The sequence below is a fragment of the Bombyx mandarina genome, chromosome 23 (assembly GCF_030267445.1).
Source record: "Bombyx mandarina strain Sakado chromosome 23, ASM3026744v2".
Classification (NCBI taxonomy): domain Eukaryota; kingdom Metazoa; phylum Arthropoda; class Insecta; order Lepidoptera; family Bombycidae; genus Bombyx; species Bombyx mandarina.
Genome location: NC_143229.1, coordinates 9635344 through 9658188, shown reverse-complemented (window position 1 = coordinate 9658188; position 22845 = coordinate 9635344). Strand labels below are relative to the sequence as shown.

General features: G+C 35.2%; 1 protein-coding gene across 11 annotated transcripts in view; it reads right to left on the bottom strand.

Moving 5' to 3' along the window:
• Positions 1 to 397: 397 nt before the first annotated feature.
• kn (EBF transcription factor knot) overlaps positions 398 to 22845 on the bottom strand; it is a 65805-nt gene continuing 43357 nt past the window's right edge. Inside the window, exons 8-16 of one of the 11 annotated variants that reach the window (XM_089737548.1) lie at positions 14619 to 14700; positions 11020 to 11164; positions 7677 to 7834; positions 7373 to 7499; positions 6569 to 6660; positions 5839 to 6013; positions 4936 to 5073; positions 2071 to 2349; positions 398 to 1675 (exon numbers count right to left, since the gene is read on the bottom strand). In XM_089737548.1, the coding sequence (XP_089593674.1) occupies positions 1674 to 1675; positions 2071 to 2349; positions 4936 to 5073; positions 5839 to 6013; positions 6569 to 6660; positions 7373 to 7499; positions 7677 to 7834; positions 11020 to 11164; positions 14619 to 14700 (1198 nt within the window). In that variant the 3' untranslated portion in view covers positions 398 to 1673. Of the gene's footprint in view, positions 1676 to 2070; positions 2350 to 4935; positions 5088 to 5838; positions 6014 to 6568; positions 6661 to 7372; positions 7500 to 7676; positions 7835 to 11019; positions 11165 to 14618; positions 14701 to 22845 lie in introns of all 11 variants that reach the window. The other 10 variants (XM_089737549.1, XM_089737550.1, XM_089737551.1 and 7 more) reach the window with 10 other exon arrangements.

Below are 22845 nucleotides of genomic sequence, written 5' to 3'. Positions count from 1 at the left end.
TATGCTAATCAGCAGTAACACGATCCCCATTCTTTGGTAGTTCAATTAGAGACAGCGATAAACCCATACATTATCTAGTCATGATAACAATAGAAACATTACCCTTGGAGTAAAATTGTTAGTATAATATTTCAAGTAGGGCGAAAGAGTACCATGTGTGGAATCACAATAGTTTAAAAGTGAGTTTTTGTTCGAGTCACATGTGATAGGACAATGACGAATGAGGGCATTCTGTAAAAATTATGATATATTTAATAACTATTACATATAGATTGCTCATTTTCAATATCTCTTTGTGGTCTGAGAAGCGTTTATATATGTACTTATTATATTTGAAGTGATTGATTTACAATTACATACAATAAGAAATGTTGTCGATTGAAAATAAAAGGTCAAGTAATTATTAATGTAGTTTAATTTCGTATTTCTTAATATTTCTTTCGTGAACGATTACAATTTATACATCTTATCGATACAATTCGAGTTATATAATACGTCACTACATATTCCATTATTTTTGGATAACCGACGGAAAAAAAAATGAATTTCTCTGAATCGAAGCCGTCTCCAAATGGATTTCGTATACACATTTATTTTGATAGTATCCGATGTTTACTTATAGTTTAGATATAATATTTTGTATCGATATGTTTTGTTTCTAGATATGGTCGCTTATTTAAAAGACAAAAGGCAAACCCGTAAACTAAAGCGTCATTTGAATAATTCAGATTCGATTTGAGTAACAAATTTACCATTCGCCTTTTCTATATTAAAATGTTGCACGCAGGATAGATCTACATTATTAGATACGTAATAAGTTATTGAACTGCAATATGTTTTATAAAGATCAAATAATTTTTAATGCACGTAGAACTATCCCAAGTACGAAACGTAATCTTATTAAACAAATTAGACAAATTTACAATTATTGTTACGTTAATAATTTACAGTTCTTACGATAAATATATCACAGATTTTACAAAAACAAAATCGACACAAACAAACGGAAAAAAAAAACGTAATTTAAAATTTACAAACTCCTGAGCATTTCCAGGATTAGGTTACTAAAAAGTTACTAAAATGTATTTAAATAATTTAGAACCAAACATTCATTGAATCATTTTGATATTATTCATATTCTATACACCGTCAAATACACTATATTTACACAATTATATGTATATTATTACAATTGTATTTACATTACCCACACGGCCACCTACAAAATATATTTTTATCTGCTTTTAGAACATGAATTTTCACTTCGATTCAATAAAATCTTTGCTATGTAGCTTGCAAATATTTTAAAGAAAGCCTTTTCAGGGTATCGATTTACTCATTTTTTACTTTTATTGTAAATTTTAAAAATGTTTAGTGGTTGCGTAAAATAATCTAGAACATAGTTATGAAACATGATTTTCACCATTAAAAATACTTTTATTATTTTGTTTAGTTTCCGAAAATCGTAGACCAGATAAAATAAATAAAAAAATTACACACATATCGTGTTTATTTTTTTTACCTTCATTCCATTGCTCATTGTTGGACCTTTTTAAGAAGTTGTCCAAAGTTTACTTGGACGCTAGTGGAGCTGTCTGAGCGTACTGCTGGGAACTGCAGGTCGGTAAGGAAAACGGATTCATACTGAACGGAGACGAGACGAGACCGCCCATTCCTGAGAACAAAGAAATAGTATATTTCAATCAAAGAACACGTAATCAAATATTCACGCATGCTCTTAATTTTCGTGCAATTGAAAAATCTAAACAAGCATTTGAAATGCAACTAAAACTTTCTTCGGTGATCGTTCATCTCGCTAGGCTATACCTTTCAGACTTCAGATAAAATTATGACCAGTGTGCTTAGTGCGAGTTTCTTAACGTTCTCGATAGCGTAAAAGTTAACATAACTTTTTATGCAGATGGAACAGCGCCTCTAGCGTCAAACGTAGGCAAACGTTTCAACTCCATACAAATTCGAGTTAACTTTTACGCTATCGAGAACGTTAAAAAACTCGCACTAATCATATAGAAAAGCAACGTGACGTAAACAAAACAGAACGCTACTAACATTGAACTGCGAGATGGTGCCAACTCTGTAGGTGTACGTTGGGAACTCGCGGCGGGCTCTGTCTCACGACCGCAAAGGCGCTTCTAGACTTTTCCTCTTTATTTTGATGCCCTTTCATATCATTCGCGGCGCATTTCGAATGAGTGTTTGCCGGACAGTCGGCGCCTTTAGAAGCGTTCCTTTCAAAATGTCCGCTATCTCTCGTATTATACGCGTTATAGTGATGGTCAGAAGATAAATGTCCATTCATGTTGGCCGGGTGATACGGTCCGAGAGACACTGGTCGGTAAGAAAACATGGGGTTAACATAAAGCGACACAAACGAACAGCGGTGCGGAGAAAGCGTTGCAAATGTGAAATCTTGTTTGTTTTGTTACAGCACGAGATAAGCTGAGTTGAAATGTTCACGTTCGTTGCGGGGAAAAGAATGAGAATTTTCTAAAGCAAAATCTACTTTAGCTGGCATGCTAATATAATAAAAATAAAAACATAAACTTCAGTGATTTGTTAACCGTAAAAATATTATATAGAGACTTGACTTGGTCTTAGATACGCTCCAATAAACTTTGCATGAATCCTTGATTTATTTTTAAATATATATTTTTTTATTATTGAAGGATTACTGGTGGCCCGGAGGCCTTTCCAGTTTCACCAGGACAGGTGGACGAGCAAAGGCTCAGCCAGGAGGGGTGGGATTTGCTAACATCTACCCGAGCGCCTCCGAAGGAGACCCAACAGCTCAAGAGCATCTGCTTCTCGAATGTATCTACTACCGGATCGGAATCGCGACCCACTGAGAAGATCAGGCGAGAAACTTAGCGAGCTGGTGCATGGGTTAAGTTGCACGTCGAATTCTTTGTCGAGTGCGACGAGTACGGTTAACGGGTAAATATATTTTATTATATATTAGATATTAATAAACTATATTTTATTATATATTAGATATTAATAAACTATCAAGTGATAAATGGTATTGTGATGGGTACATACCTACACGCCTACATACTTAACATAATTTCAAACACAACTAATTGACTTTGAACATGCTGTGTTTTGTATTATGAAGTTCTTATGACTAAGCTAGTGAGGGTGACGAACGAGTTTCATTTTATTGAATAATTACTAGTACTCATGTACTTCTAATACGTATTACCCTATTATCAAATGAAATTAGTTTTTTTCTAATGTTATGGCACATTTTTCTTCGAATTAAAAACCCCTCGTATCGAAAATGTACATAGCGATGAAATTGAATATCTAAGATCGAATTTACAACTTTCTTTTTGATCAGGAGGAAATCGCCGGACTTCTGCCCTCTACTGGGGATGAAGGACCGGGTATGTCGGAGACGAACCGACTAAAATCCTCCTGTCGCTCAACAACCTAAATTTGAAGCTCGCATGAAACAGAACTCATGAAAAGGCAAAGGGGGGAAAGTGAAGCGTTTAGTGCGGAGCTTAGTGTGCATCACACTTCCCCTTGGGACGCCGTACCGGTGGTCGTCGGCGCCGCGACCACCAGCCCTCTCGGTACCAGTGATTAGGTAGGGAAAAAAGAAGCTATCTACAGTGCGGGCTTACAATACGGGCTACCACTGGAAATAACCGATCAATTAGTTCTATAATACTTGGAGAATGCTGCTGCCCATTCTCTGGTGTATCCCTAAGTCACCTATTACATCACTCATGGAAATATGCAGGTTGGTAGTATTCCAGGTCAAACCAAAAAAATCCCCAGATTTTCGCTAAACGTACTGTGTTAGTCAAATAGTTGCCATTACAGCTGACTACCCTATTCTGCTTTATTAAACAGTATCCTAATATATTTTACAATTCAACAAAAAGAAAAGATGAATTTATTAATACGCTTTTATTAGCTTCAGACGTATGTTTGTAACGGAATCTTTGAACATGATTTTGACCCCTTCAAAACGTCGGATCAACTTGAAATTTGGTATACTTGAAGTCGTCGTGGCCTAACGGATAAGACGTCTGATGCATTTGTGTTGAGCGATGCACCGGTGTTCGAATCTCAGGCGGGTACCAATTTTTCTAACGAAATACGTACTCAACAAATGTTCACGATTGACTTCCACGGTGAAGGAATAAGATCGTGTAATAAAAATCACACCCGCAAAATTATAATTTGCGTATTTACTAGTGGTAGGACCTCTTGTGAGTTCGCGTGAGTATGTACCACTACCCTGCCTATTTCTGCCGTGAAGCAGTAATGCGTTTCGGTTTGAAGGGTGGGGTAGCCGTTGTAACTATACTTGAGACCTTAGAACTTATTCTCAAGGTGGGTGACGCATTTACGTTGTGGATGTCGTTGGGCTCCAGTAACCACTTAACACCAGGTGGGCTGTGAGCTCCTCCAGCAACCAAAGCAGTAAAAAAAAAAACTTATTAAGGACCGATGACAATTCAATAATTAAAAAAATTAGAAAAAATTGAAATTCAACTAAAAAATAAATAAAGTTTAAAAAAACTAACAAAATACGCTTTTATAGAAAATCCAACTAAAAAATTGAAAATAAATTTTAATATATTTGAATTAAAAATAATGTAAGAAAAAATTATTTTATTGTAAAAAAAAGCGAGGGGTGCATGGTATCAGTAGTTACAAATATTTTATGAACAGATATGAGTAGAAGGGTTATTTTGATAATACCCCACGCAATAATTTTTTTTCTTACACTATTTTTAATTCAAATTTATTAAAATTTATTTTCAATTTTTTAGTTGGTATTTCTATAACAGCGTATTTTTTGAATTTTTTTAAACTATTATTTATTTGGTTTAAATGAAAAGTATTTTTTTTTGTCAGCCTAATTCACAGTACTGTTTTATACGTCTGAGTACTCACGTGAGGTAGTATTGAATAGCGAGGTGGGAGGTGCGGGGTAGTGCTGTGGATGAGGGTAGGACGCGGGCGCGGCGTGCGGGGTAGACGCGGCGGAGCAGTACCGCGGCGAAACGGAGCCGCCACTACGCGCGTACTCTTCTAAAAGAAAAAGCCTGGGATCAACACAAAATTACAGTTAGGACCATTCGGTTTGTCAGTCAATAACTTTAATTGGAAGCCATTGTGGCCTAAAGGATAAGACGGCCGGTGTCCGGATTTATTTTTAAATGAAATACGTACTTTATCAAATATTCACGATTGATTTTCACGGTGAAAGAATAACATCGTGTATTAAAAATCGAACCCGCAAAATTATAATTTGCGTAGTTACTGGTGGTAGGACGTCTTGTGAGTCCGGATACGAGTAAGTACCACCACTCTGCTTATTTCTGCCGTGAAGCAGTAATGCGTTTCGGTTTGAAGAGTGGGGCGGCTGTTGTAACTAAACTGAGACCTTAGAACTCATATCTCAAGGTAGGTGGCGGCATTTACGTTATAGATGTCTATGGGTTCTGGTAACCACTTAACACCAGGTGGGTCGTGAGCAAGTCCACCGACTAAAGCAATGAAAAAAAAAAAAAAAATTGGTACCATAATTACCTTAGTTGATATAATTATTGAGACCATTAAATATCAGTCAGTCAATATCAAAGTCATTAAATATCAGTTTATTACGATAGGATAGTAGCATTGACAGTTAAATTGTTCAAGAACTTAATACTTATTTGGAAAGGTTTATCCGAATTAAATCCGTCCTTTCAGATTTTAGATTTTGTTATGTTTAGGAACTTCACTCTCAGTAGGTACGGCCATTAAAAGTAAATCTATTTCATTTCCGTTCACGATTATATTTTTGAAACCCACCTTCGGTCCACTGCGATGCCGCAGTGTCCTGCACGCTGACCGCCAACTGTCCAGTATACGAGTTGAAAGGCATGCTGGCTGGAGGGGACCTTGGCGCTCCTAATCCAAGCTGATTGTTCCTTGGCATCGAATACAATGCTTCCGCTAAGTCAGCCGCTCGTTTTAGAATGATTTCCTAAGAGAAGAGAAAGGAAGAACATCAGAAAACGAACTGACGAAATAAAAATTGAAAACAAAAGTGGTATTCAGTCAAAACGCAAAATAGGACTTGAAATATTTTTTGTATTTATCTGGAGATAAAGTTCATGGGTGCTCCATGTTAAGTGATTAAGGGTTTGTGAGCTTAGAACAATTACATTCATTAATAAAAAAATTAAAATTAGAATTTAATTTGAAAAACATTTTTAAATGATGTATTTATATAGTACTAGCGACCCGCCCTCGCTTCGCTTCGGAAACATTAAAACACACATGAAACCAAAAAAAAAATAAAAAATAAAATAAAAAAAGTAGCCTATGTTCATCAGGGACAATGTCGGCTTCTAACGGAAAAAGAATTTTTCAAATCGGTCCAGTAGTTTCGGAGCCTATTCGAAACAAACAAACAAACAAATCTTTCCTCTTTATAATATTAGTATAGATATAGATATAGATAAATAAATAAACTTTATAATATTAAATATAGATTTTAACTATAACGAAAAGCCATATTATACTCAAGATAGGTTACCTTTGGCAGTTTTTCCGGGTCACCGGGATGTCTCGGTATAAGTTTCTGTAGCCTCTGGAATCCGTAATCTATCGTCGGTTCGTTGAGTGCTGCTATGCGAAAAACACAAAAACAAAATCAATCATTAGGTGGCCCGAACAAATGGAAGCCTAATTGATGGATCGTATAAGAGATTGCGTAGAGTTTCCCTAATTACGTCTTGGTTTGAGGAAAAAGAAATTTGTAGATTATTATAATGATGTATTTCGAACTGCTACATTTTATTTCAATATTTATTTGATTTGATTACCAAACTATTCATCTTGGTTATTTACGTCATATCATGGCTATTTCTATTTGGAATGGTATTCTTAATAGAGATCGCTTCATGTTGAGCAATTAACAAAGACGAAGCGGATTATTTATAAAAAAAACGGTATAGATCTATGAGTACTCTGAGGAATTGTTTGAGATGATTCTATCATCTCGTTTTTTACCACCGCACCGCCCGCCACCGGAAAAGAGTTCATCCATACTACCTGGAGCCACTCCGTTCATCCACAGTGCGCTTCCAGAGATCTTTTTTGCCACGTACTATCCGGCTTTGGAAAGAGCTCCCCTCCATGGTGTTTCCCGATCGCTATGACATATCCTTCTTTAAACTAGGCTTGTGGAGAGTACATAGCGGTAGGCAGCGGCTTGGCTATGCCCCTGGCATTGCTGAAGTCAATGGGCGACGGTAACCACTCACCATCAGGTGGGCCATATGCTCGTCTGCCTAAACGAGCAATAAAAAAAAGGTCTAGAATTTCAATTTGTACTCACAAACATAAACAAATCTGCCGGGCGCTCCTTTACAGAATTGCTTGCTCTTGTATGATAATGTCACTTCAACTACCCCCGGTATGTGTCTTGGCGGTGTTTGAACTCGTATCGCGTGTGATGTTATTAACTATAGAAACAAATGTTAATTTTTATTTAAAAACACCTTCTAGAACTTTCAAGAGTTTCGCTAACTGTTAAATTACTTATTTAATGAAATTGCGTAATAATCGAAATGAGCTAGAAAAAAAAACTGAATTTAAGATAAACATTTGAATATATTTTGTTAATGTCAAGTATTCCTAACCTCACTCCAGACTAGCATGGTTCCGAACACGACTTGCAATCCGTCGAAGAAGTTGTCTCCTACTATAATCACGGTGGAACCTCCTGACGTCCAGCCTTCGCTGGGCGAGATGGCCTTGATGCACGGCGTAGCGACCGGCAAAGGTGGGTATAAGCCAGCTATGATAAGAGAAAAATAATAATTATTTACCAACAAGATTAGAAGATAATGATGAACTAATCATTTATTTGAAACGATTACCTACGTTTTTTTTTTTTTTTTTTTTTTTATTGCATTGATGGATGGACGAGCTCACAGCCCACCTGGTGTTAAGTGGTTACTGGAGCCCATAGACATCTACAACGTAAATGCGCCACCCACCTCGAAGAAGGCGTGCGAAACATATATTAAAACTTCATTATTAAAAAAAAAACAATAATTGTTTCAACTTGTGTGACTTGGCTGCCAGTCACAACCGGCCTACGAGAAGCTGAGGACTGGTGGAGGTGGAAACAGCTCACGAGACAGGCCACGATCACGTAACAGGGACACGACCTTCAGTAATGAAGAAAGCGATGAAGAGAAAAAGGTTTCAACTTGGCATTAAAACATACTTGTTGAATCTCAAAACATGCTATGTTTACGACCGGCTTAAAAAAATAGCCACAGCTCTGAGAAGAGTCGGCGTAACTAATTCACCGGACTAGTTTTTCTGTATAGTTAGATACTATTAATCGTATATGTTCCATTTCTTTTAAATGTATTATATATTGGAATTTTGATGGAAAGTTCTGTTGTAGTAAAACATATAAGGAAAGTTACGAAGAGAGTTTTATTAAATATAATCTTTCTTCCGGAAAACTACGTCAGGGTTGTAAATGCCATCGTTTTAAACTTGGCCTGTGAAGAGGCGTACATCCCAACAACTGGAAAGTCGAATAAATGGCAAAACACCAAAACTCATTCCATCCTACTTATTTATTCGCTCCGAGTCGTTTCAGAAAAAGGACAATTGCATGCAGTAAAACACGAAACAGACTATTTAACTCTAAGAAACATCGACGTGAAATTAAAAATAAGTTTTAAGTAATAGGCATAAAATTGATTTACGCTTGCACTTTCAAAGTCGTTGTGACGTTACGAATTTTACGAGGTGGTTGCAAGAAGGTTCTAGTGTGGGGGAGCGGCGGCTCCGTAAGGGGGGCACAAATCTTACGAACAAAACGCCGTTGTAATAAAGAGAAGAGAAAGTGAATTTAAGGGGACGAAAGCAGATTATATCGGTGGTCCTTTTTAATTTGACTAATATTAAAATCCTCCTCTTTAAATTATAAAGGTAATATGTATTCAAGCAATTTAAGTTCGTGAGTAAATAAAGTACAGTCATGCTATCTGTTGTCATTTGGAAAACAATAGCTACGTTAAGAAAATTTTTATTCGTTTTGATTATTCCTAAATATCATATAAATTGCCAACTAAATCGACACAGAAATATTTGATGAAAGCTGTCCTCAAATAAAAAAATACTTGGGATAAGTGATATGAAAACAATACTTATGGGAAACAGTCGAGTGCGCGTATAAAAGTTTTCTAAATTTTCTCATCCGCGCCGAGTAATCCTTCGCGTTGGTTTCACGCCGTCTAGTCTCCTTGAGAACTTTTACGCTAACTTTGTACGGAGATGATTATTTTAAATGTAGCTTGTCTATAGGATGGTAAAAAATCGAACTTGACACATCAAAGTTGATAGATGGAAATCTGCTAGGATGTGGTAAGAAACTGGTGGTAGGAACTTTTTTGAGTCCGCACGCGTAGGTACCACTACCCCGCCTTTTCTCCCGTGAAGCAGTAATACGTTTCGCTTTAAAGAGTGAGACAGCCGTTGTAACTATTCTGAGACCTTAGAACTTATATCTCAAGGTAGGTGGCACATTTACATTGTAGATGTCTATGGGCTCTAGTAACCACTTAACACTGGGTGGGCTGCGAGCTTGTCCACCCATCTAAACAATAAAAAAAGGTAGTAAGCAATAACCAATAAAAATAAACTATTTTCTATTACTGACACCACTTGGAATATAATCCATTGTGTTATACAAACATTGTTTTTACCAGATACGGACTAAAGCAGTTGACTTTTTCGAAATCTCAATAACTTATTCACTATCTTAAATTGATTTTCTGGTGTGTTTGTAATTTGATTCTTTTTTTCATGTTTCATGTTTTTCGACTTTGTGCATTTGTTTTTGTAACCACATGTAACATTTCTGGTGTAGCATATAAACGATGGGACATTAAACATTTCACGAGTTATCCACAGGTTAACATTAACGGTACATACAAATATTTTGATTTTCTTCTTAAAATTTCGTAAAACGCAATTATATCTGTTCAATTCCCGTTACGCCTTAGGTATTCAAAATAAAATTATGTTTCTATTATTCCTAATTTAAATTAAATTAAATTTAAAATTGGAAGACGTATGGAAAAAATGTTGAACCCAACTATTATTTACGCTTAGTAAGACTCACATTCATAAACGATTTGATGAACAATTAACAAAACGCAAAAAGGTCTGCTTCCTCACTAAATTACCTATTTTCGGTTCATGTTCGTTTCGCCCACCCCCGCGTAATCGCCCCCCGCCTGAAGTTCTTTGCGAAATGTCTACAGTGATTCCTTGAATACAAACGACATCTTAAAACGGCCGGATTATGACTTTTGCACATTTTTATCGTCAATTGACTGCTAAATTCAACACGTAGTTCGGGCGGAAATTGATGACTACTACGAAACAGTATTTTTAATAAACCATTTTATTACGGATTAATTCTTGATCAAACGCAATCGAAATTGACAAAAGATTTTAAATGATTTCAATAGGTATTGAAAGAATCGAAAAAGGTTTCAATCAAATTGTGAAGAACAAAATGAACCAATCTCAGATTGTTTAATGTAAAGTATACATAGTTAGTACTTTTCAAAATTACCTGTAAAAAAGTTTAGGTATATAACAAATTTTAACTTATTGATGTACATATGCAAATGTATGGGTATATACATATAATGTGTGGTATTTATATTATAAACTATAGATATATGTGATCATAATAAAAATGAAAATTATTCGTTAGAAGGTAAATTAAAAACCAAAAAAAAACAGATTGAAATCTTGTAACAAATGCTAGAATTAGATTTCCAATTCTAATTTTTTTTTTTTTTGGAAAGGAAGAGCATCTCTAATGTGTGTCAAGCATTGTATTACTTGTTATCTAATAAAACTATTCAAAATTATAATCTAAAAATAAATGTTTTAGATTAACCAATCAAAAAAAAAAAACAAAAACAAAACAAAAAAACGTACAGTGAGTCTCGGGCGCGGCGTCAATACCTTCAGTGGGATCGAGCCTTTTCGCTCTGCGGCCGTGCTTGCTGTTGTTGTGGACAAACATGTTGTCCGATATCGCTAGCAACGGCCCGTCCACCATCACTTGCGTTGATATTACTACCTGTTGAAAAAATATCGTTCCGTAAATAAATATTTTTTTTTATAGCCCTTGTAATCAGACGAGCATACGTCCCACCTGATGGTGAGTGGTTACCGTCGCTCATGGATTTCAGCAATGCCAGGAGTAGAGCCAAGCCGCTGCCTACCGTGAAGTAGTCTCCACAAGCGGGAAACACCGTCGAGGGGAGCTCATTCCAAAGCCGGATGGTACGTGGCAAAAACTACTCTGGAAGCGCTGTACTGTGATGAACGCATTGGCTCCAGGTAGTATGGATGAACTTTACTCCGGTAAATATCTGGTAAATACCTGGTAGAATAAATAACAACAGCTATGGTTTTGCCTTTGCTTCAGTGTTTTTGTGTACACACTGTTAGTAGACCGTATTGAGAGTCAGATCAAGTATCACTATGCCAAACTATGCGACTATTACTGTACATATTCGAGGCTCCGACCATGTCTTCATGTCTCAAAATGGGACATATAATACACGACACCTTATTCTAAGGCTCCGGTAACTATTTATTATAACTGATGTTACCTGTTACCCTTGGAACTTTTCGATAAAATTAAAATCAGACAATTTAGGGAACGACCCAATTGATAACAATAATGGTCAAAGAATCATACAGAATTCTAAAACTATCAGAAAATGAAAGGTATCTTAAACTTATTTCTTAGATCGTTTCTTTACGCTGATAATTTTATGGTAATTCAAAGTTTTACGCTACCATATCCTAAAGTAGTTTTAACCTAATTTGAATTTTACTCACAAACCCAACACCATTCAAGGTGACACATCTAAAATAAAACGCATCAAGGCAAAAATATTCACCCGTCGAACATACATAGGATTCCGACGCACACATACCAAAGGGAAGGAAAGGGAGAGTCCCTGGGGAGGTGGAGCCGTCTTGGGACGCAAAATGGACGAAACTCTTCCAATAGGTGTGCAAGGAAATGCATTGTGTGCACATATCGAGTATGTGGGTGGTCTATTACAAAACTGCCAATGCTTCCTCACATGTTTTTGACTCGTTAATTGAATTAATTTCAATTTTTTTACTCACTAATTTCATTAGACCGAAGTTTCAATTAATTGAATAAAAAATATTAGGCTCCCCGTTTGGAGATGATTATTTTGCAGATAGGGTACGTAAGATAAGGAAGTATTTGTACTGATTTGTGTTTGTGAATACTCAATATAGGAAACTCCTGAGAGGAGGATAGGTAGGTACGAAAACAATTAGTTTACTAATAAGTGAAATAGTAGCAAATCGAGATGGCCGGGGTCAAATAACTGCATCTCCCCATTTACCAAATTTGATCTTATAGCTTTTTACACTGTTACTGCAAATTTTAGTAATATTATTTCAGTTATATTTGTATAAAGTGTTTTCTAACACATTCCGCTGTAGTAAAATTTTCACTGCGTACTAAACTAACCAGGGTTACTAACCTTTCGTTTTTAAGATTCTGTACGGTTCATATTTATCAATATCATATGGAACAATTTAAGAAGACAGATACAAAAAAATATTGAAAGTTCTATCACTACGATATGTGAAAAATAAAGTGAAAAAAAAAATGTATATTAAAAAAATTCCAGTTTTAAGGAGAATTTTTATACAATGTGATTTTACCTTTCTGAAAGGTAACTGTTAGTTTAAAATATGAGAGAGTTGTATTAAATACTTTTACTTCAACTACTAATTCTACTACAAATCGTTCTTACAGTCGACTATCTTCGTACATATAAATATACCCACGAAACCATAGACATATATTCTTACCCTTGAAACATTGGGGAACGACCACTGAATTATTCAATGACACACAGAAACCCAAATATAGACATAACTACACACACAGACGCGGTCACCCCTCTGCAGACAGTCCTTAAAACTATAGAAGAAATACATATATAAGAACAAGTAAGATTAAGCATCTATTTTATTTCGACTTAGAATCATGATTGTCTTACAAATTCAATTTTGCAGAACGTAATTATTACAGCTTTAAATCCAAAGGGATGTGATTTTTTAATAATAATACGTACATATATATTATGTTCATTTTTAATGAAAATTTAATATTTTTCTATTCATATGTGGAATGTTTTATTGATGTACGTTTCTTAAAAAAAAATTTCATTTTTGGTATCTATTTATGTATATATTACATCCCCAAGCCCTAAGAAGTAAAATGGAAATATCCAATTCTTGTAGAAATTGTTATCCTTAAAACTGGAAAACATTACAGTTTTACGATCCACGCAGAATTAATTCACACGGAGAGTCCTTGTTCCAGCAAACTTAGTAAATACGTTATAAACAATTTTATTAACAACACGTATTTGAAGTATGAGCATCTTAATGAATACGTAAAACATTCTTCCAAAAGAAATAATAATCAAACTAAAAGCTACGAAAGAACACAACAAAGTGACTTGATACACACCATCAATATTAAGCCAAAGTTAGTGTGAGGACAAGTAAGATAAATATTGTTTCAGCAAAGTTACAGAAGGGAAATTTATACTCATAAACGGAATGCACCATCTATGAGAATCGTTAGGGTTGCGACTAATTAAAGTATTTCTAAATTATAATTTTTTAAGTTGATTCTGTTTTTGATGTCGGTTCAGCCTTTAACACCAATAATTAGGGCCATTTAAATTTAATTTCACCCAACACTGTTATATTACCTCTCAGTTCAATGCATTCGTGCTTATTTGTAATTAAACCGATTTAAATTAATAAAAGTCGACGTTATATACTACTTGAAATACATATAGTAAGCATTTCAAGAAGCCAAAACAGGGCCTAAAATACGGTTGAGTATTAATACTAGTAAAATCAAAGATGAAACGCCACAAAAACAAAAGCAGATCAGTTGCAAAGTAAGTACATAAAGACGTATAAATAAATTTAATTTCACCCCTTCGTAAATTGGAGGCGCTTCAAATATTCAAAAGTCGTGAACGTAACTCTTCCTACTGTTAAGGGCGGTTCAATGAAACCTTTGTCCTAAGTTACAAGCTTAACGATTCCTTTTTTTTTACAATTCAACTTAACTCTACTTTTATCATATAATTGATGATTTCAAACAAAATTCGGCAGTAAATGTAGCGAGGTTAATGTTTTTTATCCTTAAAATAGTGTATAATAAACAAATGCTTAGAAACCAAATTCAAACCTGAACAAGTCACTTTGGCATTCGCTTTGTTTTCGGTAATTGGAGTTTTTTTATATCTATGTTATTTTATTGGCGCGTGTAATTAACAAATCTAGTCCACGCGCATTAAAAAAGATTAGAATGTAAATTTTTCGATGAATTTTAAGACTAGTTTAACTGTCAAATATATTTTATTTCCTTCTTCCTAAAAAATAGTGATGGATTATTTGTCAGCGATTGTTAAGTTTTATTATTAGATAAGACATATAAGAAAACTTACTTGAAATCTTCTCATGTCTCTCGGGTTGCCAGCGTTCTTCAAACAATTCTGGTTGCATTTCAGGAAGAATTTGAGAAAAAACCTTAAACAAAAATGGTAAAATTAGGACGACGAAGATTAAGAAATTGGTTTTCGATTAATTTCAGTATTAACAAAAAAAATTGGCCGTCGACGATAAGCTATGACTGTTTGGAGATTACGAAGAGAATTTTTGAAGGTATTAAACAGCATTTCTAGATCCATCTTGAGGGTTCGTACAATGATGGTTCAGTTTGGAAACTCAACACCCGGTAAAACGTGCGTAATTTGTCAACATAAAATACGTAGTTGCGTTCATAAAGTAGGGTTCGTACAGTGTGAACAGATAATGTTGACAGAAACGATGCGGACGCATAAATCAGAGGTTACGTTATTGGAAATTAACGAAGTGCTTCCTGCGAAAATTGGGTTTTGATAATGGTGTTTTTACAACACTATTTTGGTTAATTTGTTTCATTTTTAAAACTGGATTTTAAAAAAAAAAAGTTCTTTATGGTTCCTTTAGAAACCTCTAATCTGTGAACTACATGAGTACTAACTAAAGATAGTCAACATTAATATTCAAGAACTACTTTTTTATTTATTGCTTACATGGGTGGACTGGAGCTCACAGCCCACCTGGTGTTAAGTGGTTACTGGAGCCCATTGACATCTACGACATAAATGCCCACCCACCTTGAGATATAAGTTCTAAGGTCTCAAGTATAGTTACAACGGCTGCCCCACCCTTCAAACCGAAACGCATTACTGCTTCACGGCAGAAGTAGGCAGGGTGGTGGAGGCGCGGCCTCACAAGAGGTCCTACCACCAGTATAAAATTACAGTATACTACATAAAGACCCAATTACGAAAATACCTATTATCAATTAATTATGTTAATCCTATAAAGCATGTTTTTGCTACAGCAAATTATTAACAAAAATCAACAAATCGCTACAAGCAGAAACACCAGATGTTTCTACTTGACTTCAAACAGATTGGCGCTCAGTCACTATTAATTTATTATTTGTGCTGTAAAATTTGTCCTTTCCGCTGTTTCGGTAAGTCTCATAAGTTTTTTGTTTATTTTTTTTTGTTAGTATTGAACCAAATGTGTGAATTTTATTTGGATTTTATTTGTTTCTTTTCGTAAAGTAACGTTTTGACGAAAACGTGTTTTTTTTTTCAATTTTTAGCATTATGGATTTTATTTTTACACGTAAATTAGTTTCCGTTATTTAACGGTTTGATGAAAACTACACGAATTGAGAAAAAAATGGAAAATGTGTTTAATTCGGGTAGAAATAAGTGAACATATAAAGTGTGTGTAAGAATTTAATAAAAGTTCTAAATAATTAATAAATAAGTAAAAATATAGAGTAAGTGTTCGGAATTCGATAAAAGTAATAATTATGTATATTAGATTCTTTGCTATCATAAAAACGTGACATGAAGTCGTTTTATATAGTTTTTTGAAATAAATCCGTTATGTAATACTTTTAGAATAATTAACAGATAGTCCATTAGAAATTGAGTAGTTTAATGGATTGTACAATTTCGGTGTGTTTCAACTAATTTTAGGTTGTATTGGTTTGATTTTAAGTGGGTAAAGTAAGCTTTGCGAAAGCACAGAGTAGAGAACGCGATCAGACAGGCGATCACGATGAATGCTTTTGCAGAAATATTTTACATAGCCCGAGGCATCGCTAAAGCTGCCGACGAATATTGCCGTGCCAACACATTTGTATTCAATAGAGTAGATACAATCTTTTTTTTGTTTTTGTCGCCATAACAGCCACTAATATTTTTGCGCGATTTATTTTATTGCCTTAAATTGTTTTTTTGCTTTTATGATAAAATATAATGTTGCTGTGTTGAGTTTTTGTCACGTAAGCTTAAAGTATTTGTCATTCCTTATTGCATTTATTTTATTACTTCATTCTTGTATATATCATCAATTTTTTTGAAATAAATCCTTGTTACCGTAACATTAAAAATTCTAAACTCAAATCGATGATGTACAATTTTAGGAGTGAATTTATTTGCTTTAGAGTACACTATTAATTTCAGCACGTTTTTACCTCAAATTACCCATTTTGCTCACGACCACCTCTATATAAATCCGACAAACGACGTACGGCGAACGTATTTGCCGTGCCGCGGGCACAACACATCTGTTGCCGCTCTCTCCGCATTATTTATGTTAAACACCTTATGTCACAATATCGCGAGTTACGAGTTTGAGCCTCCGTCATGTGAACCGTATGAATGAAATTTTTATTGTACTACAAAATACTACGCGTGGAAGATTCATTTATCAGAAACGATCAATAAAAACCGAAACGTCGAAACTAGGACATTAATACGTAGAAAAATGGTGGTAGGACTGGTGGTGGGACCTCTTGTGAGTCCGCACGGGTAGGTACCACCACCCCGCCTATTTCTGCTGTGAAGCAGTAATGCGTTTCGGTTTGAAGGGTGGGGTAGCCGTTGTAACTATACTGAGACCTTAGAACTTATATCTCAAAGTGGGTGGCGGCATTTACGTTGTAGATGTCTATGGGCTCCGGTAACCACTTAACATCAAGTGGACTGTGAGCTCGTCCACACATCTATAAATAAATAAATAAATAAATGACGCACATCACAATTACAGACATTGTCAATAAAAATATTGATCTTAATCTTTATACTTTCGTCGTGCTGGTCTTTATAATAAGAAATTAACTTTAAGCAGAATAAAGAACGCCGTGATACCCCTTTAGACAAGATATCTCACATGGATAGAAAAAATATAAAGACAACACTAAAATCTTTAGGTTCATTTCTATAGATTTGAAGTGGGTGATGGCATTTACGTTATTGATGCCTATCGATTCCGGTAACCACTTAAAGCCAGATGAGCCGTGAGCTCGACCATCTATAATCTAAGCAATAAAAAAATCATTTTGAATTCATTATTTTCTTCTCTTTACTTTAATTTATTTATTCATATTAAATAGACCTTTCGGGAGTGTTGAGTGCTCCTTACAAATGTGAGTGGTAAGACGAAAAATTATGGCCGTCTCTTATAAAGAATCTGTTTGTTTGACACAACTTTGAAAACTTGTATTTTGAATAATTCACACTAAATCTTTATAATATGTGTTATTCTGATGTGTAAGCTATATTATTATAAAGTTTCATCAAAATACATTCAGTAATTTTTGCGTGAAAGACTAACAAACACACATTCTTATAAATTTTTGGCGATTATAATATTAGTAGGATATATTTGTTAATGTTAGCTTTATGCTTTATATATTTTTTACTTTGATAAATCGAGTAAACTATTGAGTCCGCATCGACGCGGTCGGTTTCTTTCAAGTCAGAGCACTTACGTCACCCACCCACTACGCTAGTAGGTATTACTCGAGCCATACGCTATTTTTATTTGCATTTGAATAAAACTTCTTCTGAATTTTGTTACGAATGTTTTGTTCGGAGCCAATTTTAAGGCGAAAATGTTTGCATTGCCTTCGTATTTAAAGGCGAGAATACATTATTTGGATTGTCGGTTAATTTATTTGAGTTGATGTAGATATTTATGTAGGCATACGAGAAAATTACTTGACAATATTTGCCGGTTGGCATTTGATAGGTTTTTTATGATTAAAATATGACGAAAAAAAATTGTTTCATTGAGAACACGAGAAACATTCAGAGATGTACCTAGATGTAGTGTTTTGAAAACAATGAAATCAAAAGGAATCTCACTTTTTTTTTTCTTTCATGAAGAGTTTCGTAAAAATTCTGTATGGTCTTAGTCGCAAAAACGACTGTTGACTTTCGCGCTAGAACACCTATGCCACCCACCCCACACTACTGATCTGACGCATGAACTTTCCCACATTGAATTTCTTGAACATTCCCGTGATATTATTTAATAAATATCACTAATAACGTCATTCATTGAATAAATTCATATAATTGATTTATGACTAGAAAATAATTACTTTTCGAATCATAATAAATTATTACGTCATGTTGAACTTACTAAGGAATGCTGTACACTTGGTTGGTTATTCTTCAAAGTTTAATTAATATAAAATTACTCGTTAAATGAACAATAAAATCGACTTCTAAAGTACATATTGTAAGTTTCACGATTATATTTAATTGAATTTTTGGACTTAAAAACAAAGGAACTAAAACTGTAACTGTCTATTTTTATGAGAAAATATTAACAAAAACAATTATTACTTAATCAAAGAAATTATAAATTTTTTTTATTGCTTAGTTGGGTGGACGAGCTCACAGCCCACCTGGTGTTAAGAGGTTACTGGAGCCCATAGACATCTACAACGTAAAAGCGCCACCCACCTTGAGATATAAGTTGTAAGGTCTCAGTATAGTTACAACGGCTGCCCCACACCCTTCAAGCCGAAACGCATTACTGCTTCACGGCAGAAATAGGCAGGGCGGTGGTACCTACCCGAGCGGACTCATAAGAGGTCCAATCACCAGTTTACTACAATTGCATTGGGTAAGCGATGTTGATGCGTGCACTTAAAACCTTGCTAATAAAAAAGTCCGCCATATCACAAATCGAAGTTGGAAAGCGCGATCGGGCAACAAGCGGTCTCTTATAACTTTTCCCTTTTAACCTTTCGTCCCCCGTACGCCCCGCGGGCGCACGTCCCTCGGGAGGCGGTCCCCAGGGCCGGCATCGACTCCCTGTACGCCCCCTGCCACCACTCAATACCGACACGCCATGCGGATGACAAAGATTACTCCAATAGATAGACTAGTCATACAAAAATTTGTTGAAATAAATTAATAATTTGAAGAATTTGAGATTAATAGTTTGAAATAAATTATTTAATTACTGAATTTTGAATGTTGTAAGAGAACGATACTGATCATCTTGATCCGTGAGTTGAATACAAAGATTGCCAATGATTCAAAAAGTTATAACCAATTCTTGTGTTGATGTTTTTTTAAAATAAAATAAAGAAAAAATGATTAATTAATAATAATTTTATCCTAAAACACCAGGTGTAATTATTACTACCAGAGTCTTGCCTCAGTGCTGAATTATTGAAAATTCTAACATTTTTGACATACTAGGTATTAATCAAAACAATTTTTAAGCATATCTGATTAGATTATCATCCAAATATAAAACCAAACAAAACACCTCAAACACCAACACATCCTTTCATGCTCCTTATCAAAAGTCACCACTGAGAATTTTCTCTTGTGTTATCAGCATCTGAAGCAGAGTCATGTACACATTAACCCATCCCCCCAAGAATACCACTCGCAAAAATGAGCACAGCCAAACTGCTGACGGTTGTCAGCGGTTGCTCAGAGTTATTTTCGAATTTCTTTCGAAGTAGAACATGTTATAGAAGTCAACCTTTTTCTTTTTTTTCTTTTGTGGCCGTGTAAGCAGACGAGCTTACGGCCCACCTGATGGTGAGTGGCTACCGTCGCTCATGGACGTTAGCAATGCCATACCGTTTAATACTCTCTACAAGCCTCATTTGATGAATATGTTATAGGGTTCGGGAAATCTAGGTTACAGATAGTAATAATTAAAAATTTCACATCTACACACGTAAAGAGCTTGTCTCATATTCTATGTCGTACACGCGACGGGCCCATAACGGTGCCAGTTTTCGACTTTGTTTTTCCGCGTGCTTCTACAGCAAGCGTTAATATTTCAGTACACGTTGAATTCAAGGGTTAACTGCGCCCCTCTGTTGCAAACATGCATGCGTACTATTGAACGTTAGAAAAAAAAAGGCTCTAAGTCAATACGCTGTGGTGGCGGGGCGTGTGCACGGGTGATACCTGCCTTATCCTTGGACAAAGTAACCATTAGTTCTCGTTTAAAGATATGGCTTTTATTTCATTCGGATTTCGACCTCGTGTGTAACATGGGCTGTCCTTAATCGCCACCGAATGCACTAATACGAAATTATATACGAGTATTTTGTCAAATTATTTTTTGGATTATCGCACGTTTTTATTTGATGAGAAATTTGTCTTTGTTGGCCAATGTCAAACTCTCTTGTCATTCACAACTCTTTTACCATATTATGCTATATCGGATTATTTAAACCATACCGTGAGCATTATTATATCTTCGGAAAAAAACTGAAATGTCACCTATGTAGAGATTTGAATTAAATATGCTTATTGAATGTACAGCCTGCTCTGTTGCAGAATTTTCAATTTTCATTTTTTCTTTCTAGTAATTTTTGCTCAAAAGAATCACACAGAAATTGTTTTGATATCAATAAGCATACATTATGAATACACGAACTGTATACTGATTAAACAAACAACACTCAAACTGAGAACAAAACCAAGAAAGAGTTCGAAGAAAAGAAAATTCCTTTTCAAAGCACTTCTATCAGCTTGTCCTAGTCAAAATCTACATAAAACGTGTATGTATACGTACATATCGAGTGGCAGTAAATATAAAGCACTGTAGTAGTTTTTCCGATGTGCCGAGTGCGAAGAGGGTATCGCGGGCGACGCGGCATCCCGCCGTCGTCATGGCAACGCGATAAAACCTCGCCTTTTCATAGCCCACTGCGTAGTATATGTTTGAGTTTTGATATGAAATAATATTCATTGTATGTACAAGTTTTGTAAGTCTTTGATTTTCATTGAACGTAACCTGTTCTCTGACCGTAAAAAAATTAAATCATTTACAAGAATAATGTCGAGGTAAACAAATATGTAAAGAAGGGCATGAATGACGTTTAAGTTATTTACTTTGGTTTATTGGAATTATTCATATTAAAACATGGTAATAATAAAAAAAAAACATTAAATATTTCCAACAACGTACGCAGGAATTTTTCTGCATTTCTTATTCATACTATATTCGCGTACTCTTTCAAATCCAGCGCTTGTGCTCTGAGCGCGAGTAGTTTCCAATTGACAATATACCTACTGGTAGAGACGGGGCAATCGCTCGCGGCTTGTAAGCGCCTTTATCCCCTCGACCTAGCTCAGATAGGTAATCAGAAATGAGAGAAGCAGAAATAAACTCCTTCAACTTCAAAAAATAGTTTTATTTATTTAGTAATCTAGTTCAATAATCCTAAAAGAAAATGAAAAAAAAAACTGTAAGCATGTATTACGTATAGATGCGTAAATCAAAATTTCTCTAAAATACGATTTGATTTTCTTAATCACTAATTATAAAAAAAATTATACTTGTTTTCGTACCCAAAGTATTTTAATATACACACATATGTCTACTGTCTATAGTGCATTCCGTGTAGCAGCTGAGAGTGTGGAGCACAATAAAAGAAAAATTCTGATATTATCTGCGTAATATGTATTTATTTCCTGCGGCTGTGTCAATTGTATTAACATTTCGAAAACAATAAATTGACTTACTGTTATTTTAGAACTACTGATGTTAAGTATTTACAAGAAAATTTTAGTTATTCGTCTCATAGCTTGAAATATATTTTAATTACATACTTCTAAATCTATAAGCAGGCAGTGTCTTGTAAGTCTATTAATGATTAAAAATATGAAATACAAAAAAACCTGTGAAATACGGCCCTGTCATTCCAGAATTCAACTAATTTTTATTTTTTTTTTTTTTTTTTTTTATTGCCTTTGTAGGCAGACGGGCATACGGGCCACCTGATGGTGAGTGGTTACCGTCGCACATGGACTTCAGCAATGCCAGGGGCTAAAAATGTACCTACCTATATTGTCATAATATGGTACAGTTTCTTGTTATCCTTTATTATAGCGATGATGGAATAAATTCGATGGAAAATATTTTAGGGAATTAAGTACTGTAAGAATTTTATACCGGAGTTTTTGTCGTCCGACAAATAGGAAAATACTTTATTATCCTCTACCTATGCTGATAGCCTTGAGAGGCTATTTCCGCTTTACCCTAGCGTGTAGGTGAGCTCTCGGGACTCAAACCGGAAGTGTTGCTAACACGGGTCCTTGCAAGAGCAGTGCTTCGCAGAATCTACCACCGGACCGGAAACGCGACCCACTGAGAAGATCCGGCGAGAAACTCAGTAGGCTGTGTCTATGGGTTATTTACTCGTCGAGCCATTCGTCGTAAGCGATGGGTTGGGGATGACCGATGCTGGAGGTACTTAAAAACACCATTAATGGATCGGAAGGATTCGTAATGACGTGTTTAGGGCGACGTCGACTGCTTACCATTCGG